We start from the raw sequence: 21311 nt of genomic DNA, 5'->3' as shown, positions 1-21311 counted from the left end.
ATATCCACTATGGAACATATTCCATATCAATAAACACATGAACAACACCATATCAGCTGCTCTACCACATGAGTGCACGCAGCCATCTCCTAACTTCATTTAATCATATATCTCAGTTTATTTCAGCTTCCCCTATCCACAATATCACATTATTGATCCGAGCTTCATACTTTTCAAACCTGCAATTGGTGGCCATTGTTTGTCCAACAGAGCTGACCGCCAAACAATAAATACTCTCAGAATGAGAAAAACTTGAGGCGATACAAAGCAAGGGATAACTGATTTTTTTTGTACGCATCTTTATCCCCCTCAACTGAAATAATCTTAACACCTCTTTTACTCCTTGAAGGTCCTGCATATATAGCATTACACATTACAGGGGCTATGATGAAAACTCTATTCAAAGTATTCTCTACATCAACAAGATGAATAGTAAAAATTATATACCTCACTTAAGAAATCCAGCCATCTGATTGGTCGAATTGCATTCATAAACTTCAACTGTTCCTGTAAAATTCTCGGTAACCATGCATAAAACATTTCAATATTTTTAATAACCATGGTTATTAAAAAAAGTTGGTCAGCCTCCATGGTTACCCCATAGGTTTACATGTTAAAAAATGGTTTGAGCGATGGAGGATGCCGTATGTGTGCGAAGGATTGGTCGGTAATTTCAATACAATTGAATCTCGATCGATCTTACCGACAATTTTATCTTGCATTGTTGACATGAAGACGAAAATAAACTTCCAAAAACAAAAAAACAACATCTGCCGATAGATCTTGATCTAAGTTCGTGCCAATATGCATTGCAAAAGTAAAAGAAGAGTCCGTATATGGAGCTTTTGCGAAGCATTCATCACACGCGAAGCCGGTTTCAATCCATTTTAATGTATATATTGGAGAAAACTGCCAAGCATGTTAACGGCGGGCCATAGCCGAGTGGTCTAAGCGTTGGTTTTCGATACACCTCTTGTTGTACGCAAGGGTTCGAATCCCGTCTTCGACAAAAATGATAAATATTTTTCATTTTTCATTTTTTAGTCTATTTTTTTTTCGGCATATAAAAGTATTAATGACTGCTTTAATATTCGAGAAATAGTTGTTTTCATACGCTCTCGGGAAGGTTACAATTGGGCTATTCCCCTCGGCAAGCCTCGGGGAATAGCACAATTCTAACCTTCCCTTGAGCGTAATAAAACAACTATTTCTCTCAAAGCAGTCATTAATACTATACTAACAAACAAACACTGAGTGATATATGCAATAAGGTACAATGTAGGTGAACAAGGGACAGGCCCCCCCCCCCCCCCCCACCCACATCCGCAAGAATGTTCATAAAATTTGAACAAACAATAAAAAGGAAGTGATTTCCACTTGAACAAAAGTGAGATCTTCTTGTCCTACAATGTGTACCTTAACCGATACTTCATTTTTTACTTCAACTACATTTACATTGTATTTTAGAAAAATGTAAAATGGTACATGTACCGGTACCTTCCTGCATATTTACCCTGAAAAGGTAAAAACAGATTGAAGATTTACAAAAATGTAGGTACCAAGAGATACTAGTTTTAGTCACTGTATTCACACCTAATCAGGCACGCTGACACTAATTTAGCATTTATAAACTGCATTTGAAAATGATGCTTTATAACTTTTAATACGCCAGAGACAAAGTAAATTTTTTTAATCGTCTTTTTTTGGAATCGTGATGATGAATATTACATCTATAATTTTACACCTAGCACTGCAGTATCTCTCTAGGTTCACACACAACTTTCATCTTTCATCTATTACATGAACCTCATCATAAAACCATACAATAAATAAAAAGATTGCATTTCCCTTTTAACAATCACATGCCTTATGAATTTATTCTAGACCAGCGGGCATTATCAACAAAATCTGCCATCAAGAACCAATATGCCCCTGTCGACAAAAGACTATAAACTAAAGCGTGAGCCAGATTTGCATCTAAAAAATCTACCGGTACCTCACCACATTAACCAACAAGGTTAAATCAAGTTTCTCATTAAAATATAGCCTTCATTTTGATTAACCTAACTACAGACCGCAACCGTAACTAAGTCTAACAAATTAACAATCAATAACAGATCCGGTCTAGTAACTTTGATTCCCGCATGTACATGTACCAAGTACATTTATGACAGATGACTCTCGATTCACTTTAATAATTGATTTATTAATTCAATAAAAATAGGTAAAAGAGAAACCTCATCTCAAAAAAAAGCTTTAGTTATTCTGGTAGATCAATGGAGAGTTATGTGTAATAAAAAAAGATAAGAAAACATGTCTAGAAAGACACCAGATTAACAACGCATATATATATCTCTTCTACATTTTCGTAGGGAATATTGTGGATCAAAAGGTAAGAATAAAATTGCCCTTATAGCAAACCTACAATTATCCTTAGGGGTAAGGTTTCCTTTCAGAGAAATATACTACACTTGAAGAACAAGCAACGGTAATCATCAGAGATAAGTCAATTCGGTATACACCCATGCACACCATCTTATCTTAGTTTGGCTGTACCAAGATAGAAGAGCCATTTTTATTTTTAAATTGGTGCTGCTCAGTAAACAATCTTATGTTATCAACTCTTTGTAGTATGCAAAAACTTTCTACAATAACAGGGGGGGGGGGGTGTTTCACGAAGATCCTAAGTTGAACTTATCTCTAAGATGGAAAGCCGTTAGCATATGTATTTGAAAATATTTTGTAAATGTTATTTTAAAAGGCATATAATTTAATTCAAATCAGTCATGATTTCTATTATCAAGGAGATTTCATGTTCTTGATGTGGAATTAATAAAAAGCTAAAATATTTGAAATTTTCGTTTTTGAATATATATTATTTTAAGGCTACAAATGGCTCTCCATAATGTTTAAGTCCAACTTAGAGTCAAGTTGGACTTAGGATCTTTGTGAAACACTCCCCAGGACAGCTTCATGCACTCACCTTGGTACATATGGATTCCACAGTCTAAGGATGCGATCCATGCCACCGGTCGCTATCAGGTTCTTCTCCTTGCAGAAGTCAAAGGTCTTCACCCCCTTGTGGATCTTGAAGACCGTCTCGTCATTGTCCAGTCGTTTCTTGGCGTGGCTGTAATGCATCTGGTTGAGCTTGGCCCGTCTGTCGGCCGTTGTTGGGCGGGGCAGGTGTTCCTTGCTGTCTTTTAGTTTGGACCCGACGTGGGTACTTCCAACAGTGCAACCTATCGGGGTGAAATAGGAATTTTGATGAGTAGAAGGTGCAGAAGGTCATAGTTCGCGGACACCAGCACCAGACTTGGTGGAAATACCATTAAAGGGTGCACAAGTCTAACACCCAGCAAACCGGTAGTCCCATCAAGAAATACCTTAGTCTCTCAGATAGTCTTGGGTTGAGGGAAATATAAGATAATGACTTTACTATATGGAGGGATGGGTGGAAAATGCAGGGCATTACATAAAGTTTGTTTGTCTTAAAGCTGTTATTTATAACACCTGTTAACACCCGAATGGTGTCGAATTACCCACTACTATACTATACGTCTTTATTAATGAATTAAAGACAATCATACATGTATGACTACTCAAGGGAAACTGACACTAAAAGTCTTCATGGGTGGTCTCATTTATAGGTACCACAAAGGAAAACCCCAAAATAAACGAAGTCTCTGAAGACCAGTTATAATATCATTCTAAACAGTTGACCAATGAAGGAAGCTTGACTGCACCAAATACAGATATACCAATTGATTTATCTACATCTAGTTTGAAAGAGACCCATACAAGCTTGTCCTGTACAATCTAAAGCACAAAAGTTTAGATTTTTGCAAGTAATCATCATACTAACTATAATATGATTACAATATCATTACAATAATCCTGTTATAATTGCAATACAATTACAAAATAGTTCAATAAAATGTACAAGGCCTTTCCAAAATTCTGAAATCAAAGAATTCCTTACAGAATAAAGTAACTAGGCCTAAAAGTAACATACCAATTACTAATGCAGTGTTCTCTCTGTTTGAGCAGGAGATGATGGATCGGATATCGTCATAGTACTTGATATCTCCGACCCAGTCATCATGAACCTTCCATCGGACAAACTGGGTCAAAGGTGAATGTGCGACCTTCTCTAGGGTCACGCTGGCAATGCCTTCCGTCTTGGGCAGCTTCTTCCATGTTCTGAAACGCAAGAAGTTGAGGAGTAACAGAAAAGAATATTTGGGAAAAGTACTCTCTACAAGTTTAGCTCCAAACATCATAATCCTACTAGTTAATAGCATAATCATTTAAACTGTAATCCATTTTAAATCAACACATAGACTAGTGAAGAGATAAAACAGCAAGATTCATTGAAAATTAGACACATTTTCCTCTTCACTTATTTCTTTTATTCAACCCCCCCCCCCTCCCACACACGCACACAAAATGATAACAAAAGTACAGGTTTGAATAAGTCTTCCAGTTTCATCCTCTCACGATACAGAAGTTGTACAAGTTTCATTTCAGATTATATTTTGGAAAGTGGATGAAAAAGGCCCTTCCAAACCATGAATACACAGTAACATTAATTTCAAACAAATCATGGTCTTGATATCAATTTAATTGTTTATGATTTTAATTAAATTTGCCCTCAAAAAATTGACTAAATATGTACCTGAGTGTCTCTCCAACTCCATTGATGATGATGATGTTGATGCATCCTTCACTATCTCCATAAATCAGATAGCATTCATCAAATCCTGTAGCACTGTTGGGATCAAACAAAACATCAATTCAAGAAATCTTGCTTTCAGAAAAATGATAACAAAAGTCAATAATTTTACCCATATTAAAAGAAGTTTACATATGAACATACTGCAGAACTAGACATGAATTTTTCATGGCTTTGGCTAGTAGTCTAGATTTGTGAATTTTCATGCAGCAATATGATTCAACAATGAATTATTACAATTCACTTTAGTTTCTGGCAAGAAAATAGCCAACGGTGATAGACTGCAAAAGTTATAAATCATTACCGTCCATGTGACTCTCTTTTAAGATGAAGAAAAGAAGAAAATTGGGGAATTGAGTTCTTAACAGTATAAATATGTTGATTGCATAGTGAGAATACAATGTCTATGCAACACTGCACAATTTTGTATGCAATAGAACAAGAATGTGAATGGGCACTGGGCATTTTTCGGCAGTTATAGGAGTAACAGAAAGGGCAGTAGCTGGCTGAAGGGTTAAACCCTCAATAATAGGAATATCAGTACATGAAACTAAACAGTGCTTACCAGTATGTTAGTTTGAGAGGTGTAGTCTCCAGTCCAGTCACTTGACAATATGGCTCAAAGGTGGAGAGTTCGTAAAACTGAATTTCACGGTCACTGTAATAAAGAATTAAAAGTGGGTACATTAACAGGAATTTAACATTTAGTAGTAACTCCACATACATGTACACTTAGATTAAAAGTGAATACTGATTATTTGGTGGCCATTCACCTGTGATTTATCAGCATTGAAATTTCCACTTCATGTAATTTATTAGCTATTTCTCATGAATTAGTTTCTCATTTCACTTGCTGGTGAAAGTCTTTTTTCCTAAAGTTTTTTTCTACTATACATGTTGTTTAAAAAATCTATATTTGTTACCACCAAAAAAAAGAAAATCTGTGTTAAGATTTGAAATAATAATTTAAGAAATTTGTGGAAATATGAATAGGATACACTGTCTTCCAGTAGCCAAACTGAAGTGCCTGTTTGTTGTCTGTCAAAACTAAAACCAAAACCAGTCAAAAATATTTGGTGAAAACTGTCCCATTGGAGTAACTGTCATACATGTTTTGATTTAAACAAAAATGAAAGTTTCGATATAAACAAAGAAAATGAAACAATATCTTACCCTGTTCCTACAATGATCTTGTTAAACTGTGTCATCATCACAAAGTCGGTTACCCATTTAGGCTTCTGTCTTGTGGTGTTCTGATCAACCTGAATTCACAAAGCACATGGGAATATATATGAATTGTTTGGGAATTAAATGAAACCACATCGGGACTGTTTACATGTACATAAAAATGAACGACCTGAAAGAGTTTAAAAGAGTTCTAACAGCTCATTAAGCGATGAAATTATATATTTATTTACATATATTTTCCTCTCCTCTCTTACCAAATCATGTATTTTTTTGTTTACATAATTACATAATTTGTCAAGTAATTCAGCTGACTACCACACAGCCCATACATTTAGTAGGGTACATGGGATCAAATAACATTTATGAAGCCAGAATGAATGAAGAAAAAAAAGGCGAAGTTGTGCAAAAATGATACATTGATATCACCTTCTTCTCTTTTCAGTTCTTTTCAATACTAGCATTTGAATCAATAATTTTTGTTTATATTCAAATTAAAAAAATAATGATAAACCTCACAATTTCCTTGAGAGAAATGAAATCACCTAGTGGCACTTGATCATCAATTAAGAGGCTTTACAAACAACTCAAAGCTGTCTATGTTCAAGCTTTAAAAAATAATAATAATAATAATAATAGTGGCTACTTGTATAGCGCACAGGTCCACCTTTCGGTGCTCATGGCGCTTAGAAAAGAGTACATGTAACAGGCATAAGAAAGAGAAAACAATAAACCGAAAAACAAATTCGGAATTCTCCTAGACATAGTAAATTAAAATATTGCAATAATTACAACGAAAGAAACAAATAGGTTTTTAGTTGTAATTTGAATGTTTCTGTCGATGACAGTTGACGTAATTTTAGAGGGAGCTTATTCCACAGTTTTGGACCCATGGCTGAGAAAGCCCGTTCCCCCCAAGCATGTTTTATTCTGGGTGTATTAAGTAATAGTGTGTCTGATGAGGAGCGAAGACTTCGTGTGGGGTTGTATTTTGAAACAGAGTTGCTCAGGTATGCAGGGGAAGAAAGAGAGTAAACTGAATGATGTACAAGTAACATAATTTTAAAAATAATCCTTTTTTCAACTGGCAACCAATGGAGAGAACGGAGAATTGGTGATATGGAATCAGATTTCTTAGTGAATGTTAATAGGCGGGCTGCAGAATTTTGAAGTCGTTGCAGTTTTGTGACATCTTTTTTTGGAAGGTTACAGAACAATGAATTTGCAAAATCTAAACGAGAAGAAATTAAAGCATGAATTAAGATCTCAGCCGCAGGTTTAGATAAACACTTTCTTATGAAACTTAGATTACGTAATTGGTACCTTACACTCTGTTGAATATGTGTTATGTGACTACGAAAGGACATTTCCTGATCAAATATTACACCCAAATTACGAGCTGTTTTTGATGGAGTGATACACGTTTTTCCAATATGGAGATGACACGATTGATAGTCAACCTTCCCTAACATGTGCTTGGAACCTAATAATAAAAACACAGATTTATCATCATTCAGCTTAAGGCCATTAGATACTAACCAGGATTTCAGTTCTTCTAGACATTTTTCAAGTTTTGAAACGGCTGAGGACAGTGAAGACATTGTAGGTTTAAAAGAAAGATAAATTTGGATGTCATCTGCGTAGCAATGGTAACTAATACAATGTTTGTGAAATATCTTGCTGATTGGTTGCATATAGAGAGAAAAGAGCAGTGGTCCTCCTACCGAACCTTGGGGTACACCATACTTCATAGTAGTTTTACTAGAGGTAGAATTATCAATTTTTACATACTGAGATCGTTCAGAGAGATATGATATAAACCAATTAAGGGCGGTACCCTTGATACCTAATGATTTCAGCCTTCGAGTCAGGATAGAGTAATCTACTGTATCGAAAGCTGAGCTCATATCTAACATAACAAGAGCAGTAATATTACCGCAATCCAGTTCTCTAAAAATAGTATCAGTTAAGTTGACAAGTAATGTTTCCACACTATGACCAGACCTGTAGGCAGATTGACATGGGTCAAACAATTCATTATCTCGTAAATATGCAGTCAGTTGTGAGAAAACAACCCGTTCCAGCATTTTACTCAAAAAAGATAAGTTTGAGATTGGGCGGTAATTCTTGAGACACTCCTGATCTAAGCCCGATTTTTTCAAGGTTGGATGGATGACAGCTGTCTTACAAACCTGTGGGACAATACTTGAACTAAGGCTAGCATTAATAATGCTTGTGATGACAGGTGCCAAGACTGTGCTGCACTTCTTAACCAAATCTGTTGGGATTGGATCAAGCTCACATGATTTATTTGGTGAGTTCTTGACAAATGAAGTGCTGTCATGAGCCCGTTTATGAATGGTTTTTCTAGTTACAGTTTTAAAGAGAACTTGAAAAGGGTACTTGGATGATGAATATCAATGATTCAATACTTACCATGACCGCTTTCCATCTCTTCAACTCCATATTGCCACTCCAAAAAGCTATCGTGCCATCCTATGGAATGAAACAAAATAATTGAATGAATGTTATAATATACAAGTACTCCACTTGCGTAATGTTCATGTGAATGACTACAGTGTAATGCTTATATACTACTTATTACTATTTATTACTACCTATATTGCCATTAATTATACAACTACTACTTCTACTATTTTTCTATGGTAGTACAATACCATTATTGCTACTACCACTACTACAACTGCCCAGTACTGCCACTACAAGTATGAATTAATGATGACTTCTGCTACCACGTCTTTACTTCTTTCTCTTTTCTCTCCTCCCACTTTTCCTTCTTCATCTCCTTTTCCTTCTCCTTCTACTACTACTACTACTACTACTACTACTACTACTACTACTATTTTCCATCTTCTCCTAGTATAATATTTTACCTGACTTGTTGTGACACACGTGCCATCACTCATGTTGGTGACTCTGAGTACAGGATCTCTGTGGGGCGAGGTAAGGATGATAGCAGGGGTGTGGAGGTCCACCTCCTTCTTACGTAGATAGGCGTCCTCCTTCTCCTCATACTCAAGCTGCATGTAGGTACAAAACTCATCCTGGACGAACAGAAAAGTAGTTTTTTTTAATTACAAAAAATATCAATTAATTTAATTGTATGTCTATGAAATACAGTCAAACCTGCTTAAGTGACCACGTGTCTACAAAGACCACATTTTTTGTTTCCCTTGAAAATGAGTTCTCATTGAAACATGTAATAAAGGAACCTATCTACAAAGACCACCTGTCTTCAAAGACCACTTTTTGTGTTTCCCTTGGCGGTCACTATAGACAGGTTTGACTGGTCAATGCTCTATGGCTCCATACAAAACTTATCCTGTTCCGATGTGGCAGAGGGAAATAATTAAAAACATGAATTTCTTTAGTCACACATCTATGAGACTGACCCTGAATTTGCATGAAATATTGTAAGGGGAAGAAAGTTGTGGAACATTTGAATGATGCACATGGGGAAGCTTACAAGTTAGAGTTTTTCTTGAGCTAGCAAAACTGGTTAATGATACACTTTATCAACAGGAATTTTATTTGGTTTTAATGATTGGTACAAAACATATAGACAGATACAAAACATAAACCATAGCCAGAAACAAAACAAATATCAGTAAATTTACAGGGAAATTGCTAAATGATGAGAGGATATTTATCAAGATCTAATGGCGACATCTAACACATTAGTTATAAAATTACATTTTCATTTGAATTAAATGCTTAATCAAGTTTATAACAAATGATACAGGGGATCAAGATAATTATTTTTGCAAGCATTTTTTGTTGTTGTTGGGGGGGGGGGTCGTTTTGGCATAGATAGACATTAAATTAAATAAAAAGAATAAAGCAACAATCAACTTACAACCAGATGTTAGCAATAGTATTCACTCAGTTACAATCTCGGCTCAAATCAGGCAAGGAAATGACACTAATGAACGGTGACTTACACTTCAACTACCCACCATTGATTATTAAACAACCAATCAATACACTTGCCTTAGCTACCTATTGTAAGGCAACACGATGTCGATTCTGTTTTGCTCGGTAGAGCTTGAATGTCTCATAAACGCATAATGATTTCTGCGATGAGGCATACAAGCCTGCGTCATGCAAGGTCTTTCCCCCATCAAAAATCAATTATCTTCTGTCTCACGGATGACATTAACGATTGTGTTGATGATTTGGCTAAATACACAAGGTTGTCCCATTTTTGATTTTGCGGTACCTGCAGCTATTAAGGTCAGAAACCCACAAGGAGAAGGACTGGGGCTGGTTGTCAAACTGCCCTTAGGGTCGTGAATGTTTTGGCTATTAACGCAAAGGGGCGCTGTTCAGTGTTTTGTGAAAACCACATTCAAGTTTTGTTTTTGTCTTCTGCATTCATTCATCTTGATATTTGTCACTAGTTGATGCTAAATCTATATAAGAATAGAATTGTGCATTGTAACAAGAAGTTTACGATAATGTGGAGGAGGGCTAGACTGACACTTAATAACAGCCCTCTTGGACAAATACTTTCATCTTTGTCTTCTGCAGGGTGCTTGAATTTATTCATCTTGATATTTGCTAATGAAGGTACTTTAAATAGAATTGTGCATCGTAACAACAAGTTTACAATAAATAAGAGCTTGGATCACAAATAAAATTAACATTAAGATGTGGAGGAGGGCTTGACTGACACTAAATAAAAGCAGCTCTGAACACATGGACAAAACTACTTTCACTCAGGAACTCCAAGAAATAAGAGAAATAAGCTAATGTAAATAAGATTATTGGTTGTCAAATCATTGGGTGGTAAATTACAACTTTGATGACCCTTTAAACTTTGCCCAAGATCCATTCTTTAAGTAAAAAATACATTGTTTCATACCATCATCATCTCACACAAATAATTTGTGTATAAACTTTAACAAGTTCTAGTGATCATCAATGGTTTATTGGAAAGAACATGTGCACATGGTAACAGAAAAATAAATATATATATGTTCATCCTTCGCACGTATGAATAATACAGGCACATTACATCTTTTGTGCATTCATTTTTTAGCTGATGTAAAAAAAACTTCAATATTCTGTCACCTCTTTTATTGTGTATTCATTTCCTTTAAGGAATGCAGGTGCATGCTATTTAAGGATATTTCCAGTGCTCTGAGAGGGGCAAAATCATACGATATTGAGTAGCCAGATCGGATAAGCAGTTTCAAATAGCTTTCATCAATATTTGTTTGGCAGCTTTTGTTTAATTTTGTCTGATTTGTTAGATTTGTCTGATTTGTCTGATTTGTTAGATTTGTCTGATTTGTTAGACTGCCCGGCAAGCAGTAAATGCATGTTCAAGTCCCGCTGGTTCCAAGATTTTTTTCTGACTTGTTTTTCAATACAGATCGATCAATCAATCTTATTTACTGGGTGTAAGCCACAAATATGTTTAAATAATATACAGAATTATATAATCTATACAGATTAGATAATGCATTCCCGCCCATCCAATCCATCTTTTCATGAATAATGATTTAAAAGGGCAAACAAAGTATTGTTATTTAAACTACATGTACATGTTCTCTTTGCCATATTATATTATAGTATTAATGACTGCTTTGAGAGAAATAGTTGTTTTTATACGCTCAAGGGAAGGTTTGAATTGTGCTATTCCCGAGGCGTGCCGAGGGGAATAGCCCAATTGTAACCTTCCCGAGAGCGTATAAAAACAACTATTTCTCGAATATTAAAGCAGTCATTAATACTTTTATATGCCGAAAAAAAATAGACTAAAAAATAAAAAATAAAAAATACTTTTTTTTTTTTGTCGAAGGTGAGAGTCGAACTCTTGCGTACAATGAGTGATGAATCTTACACCAACGCCTTACACCACTCGTCCATCGCGCGCTGTTCACATGCATGGCAGTTTTGTACAATATATACATTAAAATGGATTGAAACCGGCTTCGGCGTGATGAATGCTTCGCAAAAGCTCCATTAAACGGACCCTTCTTTTACTTTTGCAATGCATATTGGCACGAACTTAGATCAAGATCTATCGGCAGATGTTGTTTTTTTGTTTTTGGAAGTTTATTTTCGTCTTCATGTCAACAATGCAAGATAAAATTGTCGGTAAAATCGATCGAGATTCAATTGTATTGAAATTACCGACCAATCCTTCGCACACATACGGTATCCTCGATCGCTCAAACCATTTTTTAACATGTAAACCTATGGGGTAACCATGGAGGCTGACCTATTTTTTTAATAACCATGGTTATTAAAAATATTAAATGTTTTATGCATGGTTACCGGGAATTTTACAGGAACAGTTGAAGTTTATGAATGCAATTTCGACCAATCAGATGGCTGGATTACTTAAGTGAGGTATATAATATACAAATATTGACTGCTTCAAGAGGCACAGATAAAACTACCCCGGTATAGCCCAAGGTGATCTCGAAACTGTACTGGCCCCAAGATGAAGTCAAGGGGCATAGTGCAGTTTCAAGATCATCTAGGAGTTACATGTATCGCATTAACGGTGCCCCAAAAATTCAACAGTCAATATTTGCTTTATATACTGCATCCAGATAGTGGATTCTCAAAAAAAAAATATTTTGACAAAACATCCTGTTCAAAACGTGTTTGAAAATGTGGTGAAATATACCAAAACAAAAAAGAGGGGTGCATGAAGGGGATACCTACCTGTATCCACTGTGCGCATCCATTGTTGACTTCAGGTGCATCTCTTGAGTCCTTGCATTTTACGCGCAAGTTGACTTATATAATGCCTAGTTAATATTTTTCGCTTTCCTGCCCAGCAGTCAGATGTGAATTTCATACCTGCAGTTTTGACCAATCAGAGACCTAGGATCTTTACATGTGGTATATAAATATCTTTCAATCTAAAACCACATAGATAAACTATGAATTATAGATGAAAACCTTGTCACTTTTAGTAATTTTTGTTGTTTTGGTGGGGGGGGGGGGAGGGGTGACTGATTTTAGAAACTTACCCAATCAATGGTTCCTTCTGAATTGAAATCTATTTTCATGAAGAGATTTGTGATTTCCTCATCATTCTGTGGGTGGAAAAAAAAAGAAGGAAAAAAAAAACTTTGTAAGTTTATCATAGAGGACAAATTGTGGTCACTCACTTCTCCTTGTCCAAAAATAAACAATCTATGACCGACAATAGGTTATAATTAAGGTATAATGGATCCTCTTCTTAATCAGCATACTAGTGTATCTGCTATATATACATATATATGTAAGAGCCAAATGGGCATTTTCTCATAGCCTTTAACACACTGATAATGCCCTCTAGCTCACTACAGATGATATACATACTAATTTTTTATTCATGAAGGCTTTTCAGGAACTCATAGAGTCTGGTTTAAAATAGACCAGTTTCCTACCGGTTTCCTACCCGCCTCTACCAATGTAACAAGATAGCACCCATGGCCCTATCCATTTTTTCAACCTTTACAAAAAAAACCACCTGCACAAAGTGACTTCCCTTTCCATCAAGGTGTCATGTCAAAGCCAACATATATATCAACAGCTGAGAGCAATAAAGGTATTAATTCATATATCATAATAAAGAGTTTGACACCCTTCTGTCTCTGAGCACATGAGACTAGACAGTTGCACTTATGGTGATGCGATCCAAGGTCGTATCCATGACGACATGATGGATGATGGAAAAATGGAGCAATATCATGCCTGTTCATCAGTAGCCATTGGGCTGTTATAACTAGCATGCTGGTGTTCATTAGCCTAATGAAAAACAAAAATGTATTCTACACATATATTGTAATCTATCCCTAGTAGTCTAAACCCTAGCATCATCTTTCTAGTATCATTATTTTTTAATGAACTTCATGCCACTATCTGATTAGAAGAACAACAAAATTTGACTCAAATGATGATATAAATGTGCAAGATATTGTAGATACTGTAGCCCTTTCTGCACCAAAGGCAGCAAAACCTATCAAATTAATACCGATCTAAAGTTTGAATACAATATCCTGAAAATCATGCAAAATAAGGTGGATTTCCTTGAGTATTTAGAATGGGGTCTTGCTTGAAATGGCTCAATCAAATGGTATATCAGTTGAATACACACAAGTTATGAAAAGGAATAAAATCATGCCTCATGAAGTTAATTTCAATAAAGGTCGGTAAAATTATATGAAGTCCTTCGTCCAATTTTTTACAACAAATATATTCAGCAAATGAGTTTAATGAAAAATAAAATAAAATTCATAGATTTTTAAAAGTAGTGTCAAATTCATCTGACCAAATAGCCCCTGTTCCCACAGTCGAGATAAAGATCTTGTCACTAGGTAGACTGGTGATAAAGAGATTTGTATCACTCTCAGGATCAATGAAATGAGACAAAGAAATTTTGCTCAAAATCCTATCTGGTATAGATCTAAGTTATTCCAAATGTGCTTTGACAGGATGGTTTGATAGATTTGAAAAGTGATAAATTTACAAAATAACATCATACATGTACAAGTTCATTTGATTAACTTTACAATGAATTGAAAATTGAGGACCTGTACACTAATTTATCAAAAAATAAGTGTCAGGTTTTTCATTTGTAATGCAGATAGCGAGAACGTTTCTAGCTTAAACTTTTAAATTACTAGAGTATGGATACTCTACCACTGTAAAACTTGCTCCTCTGTCCCTCCCCCTCTCTCTGGAACCCTTACGTTTTGGGATTTACAATTTAAAAAGAGTGACATTTTCTGACTTTATATTTGTACATTTACATGTATGAATTCCTTTATAAATTATACCAGAGCCTCTTTTTTTTTAGGAATGTCAAGCTTGAATTAATTTTCCAGAGCCAAATTGATTAAGATATTATGAGACAGTATCTTAGGCTGATTGCGACTTACAGAGAGATAAACGATCAAAAGAGTAAATGAGTATATTTTCCCCGCATGGATATTCACTCATGTGGGGTAAAATATATATCAGGTGAGGTAGAGTAAATAAAACAGAGAATGAGAGACTGAAGTAGTATACAGTGTATAAAGAAAATAGAATTGGTATAGGGGTTGTCTCCATCTTTATATTCGAGTGGGTAGTCTGGCATTCAAAAGGACAGGATATTCTACTTTTAGCATGGGTTTTAATCTTTGACTTGTTACTGGATAGCAGAGTGCCATAGTATACGTCTGCTGGCTAAAACAAAAGAAGACATTTTAAACGCATACCTTGGTTCTAAGGCTGAGTGAACCTCGTAAGACAGTCTTGAATTCATCCAGTGACAAGGTTCCACTTTGGTCCACATCAGCTTCCTGCATTTAAAGGGAAAACATTGCAACAATTGAAAAAATATATATTTACTGACCAATGAAATGCGTTGTTTTCATACAATGTAGACTCAAAGGATGTTGGTATTAAACAAACAAAAAAACATAATAAATCTCACATAAATTTGTTTGTGTATGGAAACAAAAAGGCACAGAAAATATTCAAGAAATCTTAAAGAATACAGAGTTTGTTGTTCAAATTTTAAAGCATCCCCTTCTTCCTCTTGGTCCCCCCCCCCCCCCCCCCCCCCCCTCTTTCTATCTCTCTCTTACTCTATTATCTCTAGGCCTACATTTCAATGACATTGAGGAAAACTGAATCTTACCTCAAAGAATTTCTTCAGGCCATGCAGGTCATCAAGGTTAATCTTTTCTTCAATCTGTGAATACATCGAGAAAGAAAAAATAAAAACATAGTATTAAAGGATTACATGTACAAATGTGGTTTATCACCTCCTGGTTCAAGAAAAGTCTCACAAGTTACAATAGGCGTGTCTGCACTATCTCGAGATTGCCAAATATCCAGCTATTTGAATTATCCCGATCGCAAACTATCCAGCTTATTTGCGTCTTCATTAGACCGAAGTAGCAAATTAGCTGGATAGTTGGTCGGGATAATATCCCAAGATATCTCGGTCTAGTTTGCGGTTTTCCGTGTTTACCCGAGGTCAGTGGTTGCGAGGTCAGCGCTGAGCGGTATAGATCGCATGTGCGAACCGGAAATCGTTGTGCATGATGGGATCGGGATAATTGACTCCGTACTTCGGTCTAATGAAGACGGTCGCAAACTATCCCGCTAGTTCGGAAATAGAAGGATATTTTGCAAACTAGACCGAGATATCTTGGGATATTATCCCGACCAACTATCCAGCTAATTTGCCACTTCGGTCTAATGAAGACGCAAATAGCTGGATAGTTTCGATCGGGATAGTTCAAAATAGCTGGATATTTGGCAATCTCGAGATAGTGCAGACACGCCTATCGTGTCATGTATTTCCAGTTTTCCCACACACAAAAAAAAAATCTCCCTGTGTAGTGTTTTCTTTGTAAGCCTACAAGTAAGAATAACACATTCTAACTTCTAGACTCAACAACTATGACTCCAGAGTCCAGACACTGCCTCCATTACAAATCTCTATAGCAACGCATATAAACACATTGATATAGTGAGGCATGGACGAGCGCCTTCTTTCAAAGCACAAGTAGGACCCTGCTTCTGATATGCTTTTGAGACGATCGAGAGATCTTCCCTGGCGACTGTGAGTTCAGATTGATGAATATCTTACCATCTCGCTCCACATGATGTAAATTTCATTAAGATTTGGTTTCCAATAAAGAATGTACTAAATAAGCGACGATTCCTGAGAGAAAGCCATTGCACATAAACCTCGTCACACACACGGGTCACACCAAGTCTTCTGTTGAAAAAGCTGTACATGTGCATGCCTACCTCAGCACACATCGTGAAAACAACGGAGGTATATTACACTTGGGCCACATTCCAAAATCTTGGGACCACAGGTCATCAAAATCCTGACCTCTGGTAATTTGACACCCCTACGAGGGCTACTAAGCAAGCAGAAAGTCAGATATATCGGTAATTTAGAAGTTTACCCAGCAATCAAGCGTACAGACCAAGTAAACATACTGGCCCCAAACTGCAGCAATAAAAACTTGTACGAACTTGAACTTATCAATAAATGTAGATCCTAATGATATCTCACCATACAGAAATCCTCGCTCTCCTTCATTGCATGACTAAAATGCATCAAAAGAAATCATAAACTTTCAAATGTTGTGGGACCAACGTAACGTTTTACCCAGCTCTTGGTCCTATAGCAACCGACTGGGAGCATGCAGCCAACAATCCCTTCTGCTGGTACCCTTCTGTTGGTCCGCTAACTCCTCTTTTGATGAGTGTGATGAATGATTCCTCATATTAATAGGTCACAGATTCAAAGGAGTAGAATAGAGCAAATGCTTCAGACATTGCTTAGATTCAGTCGAGTAGAACAAACAAACAGTAGGCTAACCATCTGAGGCTATTACACTCAAGGTAATTGTGGCTTCCCAATTTGATAGATGTCATTTAGTTCCCCCAAAAGACCGATCTCCATTTATAACTAACATGCAGATTACTGGAAGAGCAAGAGACAAACAATATATATAATCCATAATGTAGTGATTGACTCTTTCATAGGTACAATGGTTTAATCAAGAGCTTTTCAAACAAAGATAAAAAATAATACAAATGAAGTACAGTTGTAGGCTTCACTGGATTTAAATATGAGACAATGCAACAGAAAACACCTCCCCCCCCCCCAAAAAAAAGGGGGTGTGGTGGGGGGGGGGGGGTCAACAAAATGGATACTGTCTGTAACACAGACTAATACTGTTTGTTGTTGTTGTTTTTTGCTCTAAAAACAGTATGCTTATTATGCTGCACATTTCACTTAATAAAATCACATAATCGAAGAAGGAACTAAAATAATTTTAGACCATCTTTATATTTATCTTTTATAACGAGCAATAATTTGATGGAACAGATAAGTTGTACATGTATGTAAATGTTTCTCTTGGTTACATTTATTTCCATTTCCAACACTCTTTTTTTTTAAAGCACATAAAGTATACAATGATCCATATGAATATAGTTTAGCCTCTACCAGGGGAAAAGATACACGGGGGCTCAGGGCAAATTAGCCCCCAAAATGCCAAAAAGAGCCCTGAAAGTCATAAAAGTGCCCCAGAAAAATTGCATAGAGTTCAATGCAAAACAAAATAAAGAGTGTTATTTTCATGCAAGAAATCAAACACAAATTGGCAAATCTGTGACGTATTTTGCCAGATCCCCTCCTAATTGCTGAACGGTAAGTAAATTTATTACAACAAAAAAAAAGGGGAAAAGAATTCTCTCTAGAAAAATATAAATCATACATGCATTCTAATTATACATGTACACGTAAGTTATTGCAAATATATTTGTATTTGACTTGTTAGGAAAAAAATATATTCTGTCTTCAATAACAGAGAAAATGAAAGTTTTTGAATTTTATGTATAGAACAGATTGGAGAGGACTCAGAGAAGCTCACATTGTACTTAACAGTGTTGGGGCACTGCCAATTTGTGTTTGATTGGTCACAAATTCATAGCTTTCTCATGTCTGATCAAAATTTACTCAAACTTTCACTGATCTGTTCCTCTCATTTTTATGCTTCTAACCTATTAAAACCAAATTAATATCATTAATTTCCATACACCCCAACAGGGTACAACTGTATATAAACAAAGCATATTCTTATTCTAAGATACTCCATAATATATAATTTACATGTTAAAATGATTCCTGGCATTAGGTTTAAAAATTCAGAATGGATTCTGACATGAAGTCTCTAAACTTGCTAATTACATTTAGATATTTTACTTTCAACAACATTAACAATTAGAAATTTAAGTAGAATATCCCTAATTAGAAATGTGGACGGACTAAAAGAGTTCAATTGACATTGTAATGTCAACCACATGCATTTAAAGGCAGGCTTTACTACTTCAGCTAGAAGGGATTAGACCACCCAGCGAGCCAGCGAGGTCACTGTGACAGATGGCTATCTCATTGATTCAGCTCTCATTTAACATAAGAAAAAGAGGATCATGGGGGACCAACCGGCACCGATTGGGGAAGTTTTCTATTTAGAGGGAGCAAGTAGCTACAAGTAGGACAGTGTGCCTTTAAAGTTCATAATCCAAGATGTCATCAGTACCTTTCAACCTTATCGTTAATGATGGAGCGGGTCAAATTAATGTGGGTTTACAGACCCCCAAAATGACAAAAGAGTCGATGGGCCATTACTCTTCCTTCCATTTATACTGTCTTAATCCCTACTTTGTCCAAATTTCATAAAAAAGACCAATTGATGAAAATCTTTAATCTACTCAATGTAATCAACTTCACAAAACTAATCCTTCTCAAAGAATCAGACTACTACTGACAAGTCAATCAATTATCTCTTCTTCCTCATGGACCAGGTTAAAGACTTTTATTACAAAGAAATCTGAGTTTTTTTAGGATGTGGAAACTTTTCTATTTATTTCCTTGACAGTATTTTGCTTGTGTTGGGAAAAAAAAAGAATGGTCCAGGTTAATTCCATGAAAATGTCAACTTATGGTGAAAATACAAAGTGTAATTTAAACCTTTTCTTATTATGACAGTGGAATAGGCATGATTAACTTCAAAATTTTGGGGGGGCTCTTTTATGACTTTCTGGGGCCCTTTTGGGTATTTTGTCGCCCGAGCCCCATGTTTTTTTCCCTTCCCCCTTTTTTGTATGCCATTCAACTGGAGGGGACATGTGCCTGTGCCCCCTCATACATGTATGTACATGTAGATGCATCATGTTATAATTCATACCACTTTTTTTATTGAAACAATTAAGGCAAGATATTTCATACTGTAGTATATATGGACAGCAATTTAGATTCAAACTAATCATAATCAAAGACAAAATACATGTAGACTCTACATGTAAAAACCTTGGTGTGTTAGGTCTACATCATGAAGGTCAATAAAAATTGAAAATTATTTTGAACAACCTAATGTACGTTGGTATTGCTAATAAAATTAAATACAAGTGAGACTAAATTTGTTGGCAAAAAAGGCCTCTTGTGAGGATAAAGCTATGCCTAACTTTATTACAGTCATAGATCTACTGATATACTAGTATACTATGAAGACTAATTAAATGAATATGATCAGAACAAAACAACATCACTGTTTAATCTTTTTAATGGAGCAATTTCTAAAATCAAATAGACTCTAAATTAAAATTTTAAAAAACAACAAAGACCAGATACTTGATAGCAGAGAAAATCTATTGACTTGGCTCAGAGTCAGAGTCATAAAGTCAGAGTAAATAAATGTCAGATTCGGACTCGGAGTAAAATACCTTGAGTGATGTCCCAGGAGGTGCTGAAGTTGCATAATGGCGAACCCTTGCTGCTTGTTCTTTGTCCTTGTCAGTCAGACCATCCACAGCTCCAAGAGTCATCCTCCTAGCTGGTTGTTCAGCTTTGACATCAATGTCCAAGTCCGCCATTCGGTTCATCATCCATTTGGTATTCTTAGCAGGTGCAACATTCGTCGCACTTCCACGCCCGCCAGCTCCCCGGCCTGCCCCCCTTCCCTGGCCGTACAGCCCCGGAGCTGCTGTGGCGGGACGTCCATTCTCAAATGAACTTGGCTGAGCTCGGGATTCAAGTCTAGCGGATGCCGAGGATGGCCTAAATGGCTTTCCCGGCCTCTTTATCGATGGCATGGTATTATTATTCATGAAAATAATAGTTTGTAAAATGAGTTTTTAATTTTTGTTTCGTCGATATGTGCACAAGTCGACCAGTCTCACTCAACACTCACTATTTACACTCATCTGGAGCTGGAAAGCCAAGGTGTTGACTTTTGGCTTCCACTGCACTGCACTGTTCTTCGCAATAAATCTCTCAAAATATATTCACTTTGATATTCCTGATCCGTCTCAGCCATGCCCAAAAGGTGCTTTGTAGAAACTTTCACTTGTGAACGTCCTACATCGATAGAAATGTTCTAACATGAAATTTTGCCAAATCAGTAATTGGCTTTGGTCCTGGTTCGAAATTAGTTTACACCAATTTGCACCGTGCAATTCAACCCGACCTCGATTTGCGTAGGCCTACTTATCGATATGTATTATGCACGAACAATCAATCAATCCACCTTTTTTGCACTGTACACACATGATACACAAACCGAGCGATTTTCTGTAGTCTGGATTTCTGTCTCTTGTTTGAATATAATGCAAATTTGGGAGCATCCCGTTTCGTTTGCACCATTTTCTAATCAAAATTAATATCAGAATATACAAATTTATATCGTATAATATAATATCGGTAACATATTTCGTGATTCTCTCCATTTGTTATTTAATATTACTCAAAATGTGGCCATCAGCGCACTGTGTCTCTTTGGAGTAGACTAGACTCTGTGAACGGTACCCCCCCCCCCCCCCCCCGATAAAGCTTCGTCTGTAA

At 36.1% G+C, this 21311-nt stretch overlaps 1 protein-coding gene across 1 annotated transcript in view; it reads right to left on the bottom strand.

Annotated features, from left to right (window-relative positions):
* The window catches only part of LOC100890858 (WD repeat-containing protein on Y chromosome), a 40437-nt gene extending 19458 nt beyond the window's left edge, over positions 1-20979 (bottom strand). Inside the window, exons 1-11 of the mRNA XM_030980684.1 lie at positions 20195-20979; positions 15576-15629; positions 15151-15234; positions 12934-12999; positions 8815-8985; positions 8357-8416; positions 5909-5997; positions 5301-5393; positions 4679-4771; positions 4016-4203; positions 2984-3242 (exon numbers count right to left, since the gene is read on the bottom strand). Coding sequence (XP_030836544.1) covers positions 2984-3242; positions 4016-4203; positions 4679-4771; positions 5301-5393; positions 5909-5997; positions 8357-8416; positions 8815-8985; positions 12934-12999; positions 15151-15234; positions 15576-15629; positions 20195-20578 — 1541 coding nt within the window. The 5' untranslated portion in view covers positions 20579-20979. The remainder of the gene's footprint in view (positions 1-2983; positions 3243-4015; positions 4204-4678; positions 4772-5300; positions 5394-5908; positions 5998-8356; positions 8417-8814; positions 8986-12933; positions 13000-15150; positions 15235-15575; positions 15630-20194) is intronic.
* Positions 20980-21311: the final 332 nt, after the last annotated feature.

The sequence above is a fragment of the Strongylocentrotus purpuratus genome, unplaced genomic scaffold (assembly GCF_000002235.5).
Source record: "Strongylocentrotus purpuratus isolate Spur 01 unplaced genomic scaffold, Spur_5.0 spur5_scaffold_11, whole genome shotgun sequence".
Lineage (NCBI taxonomy): Eukaryota > Metazoa > Echinodermata > Echinoidea > Camarodonta > Strongylocentrotidae > Strongylocentrotus > Strongylocentrotus purpuratus.
This window is presented reverse-complemented; position numbering and strand designations above follow the sequence as displayed.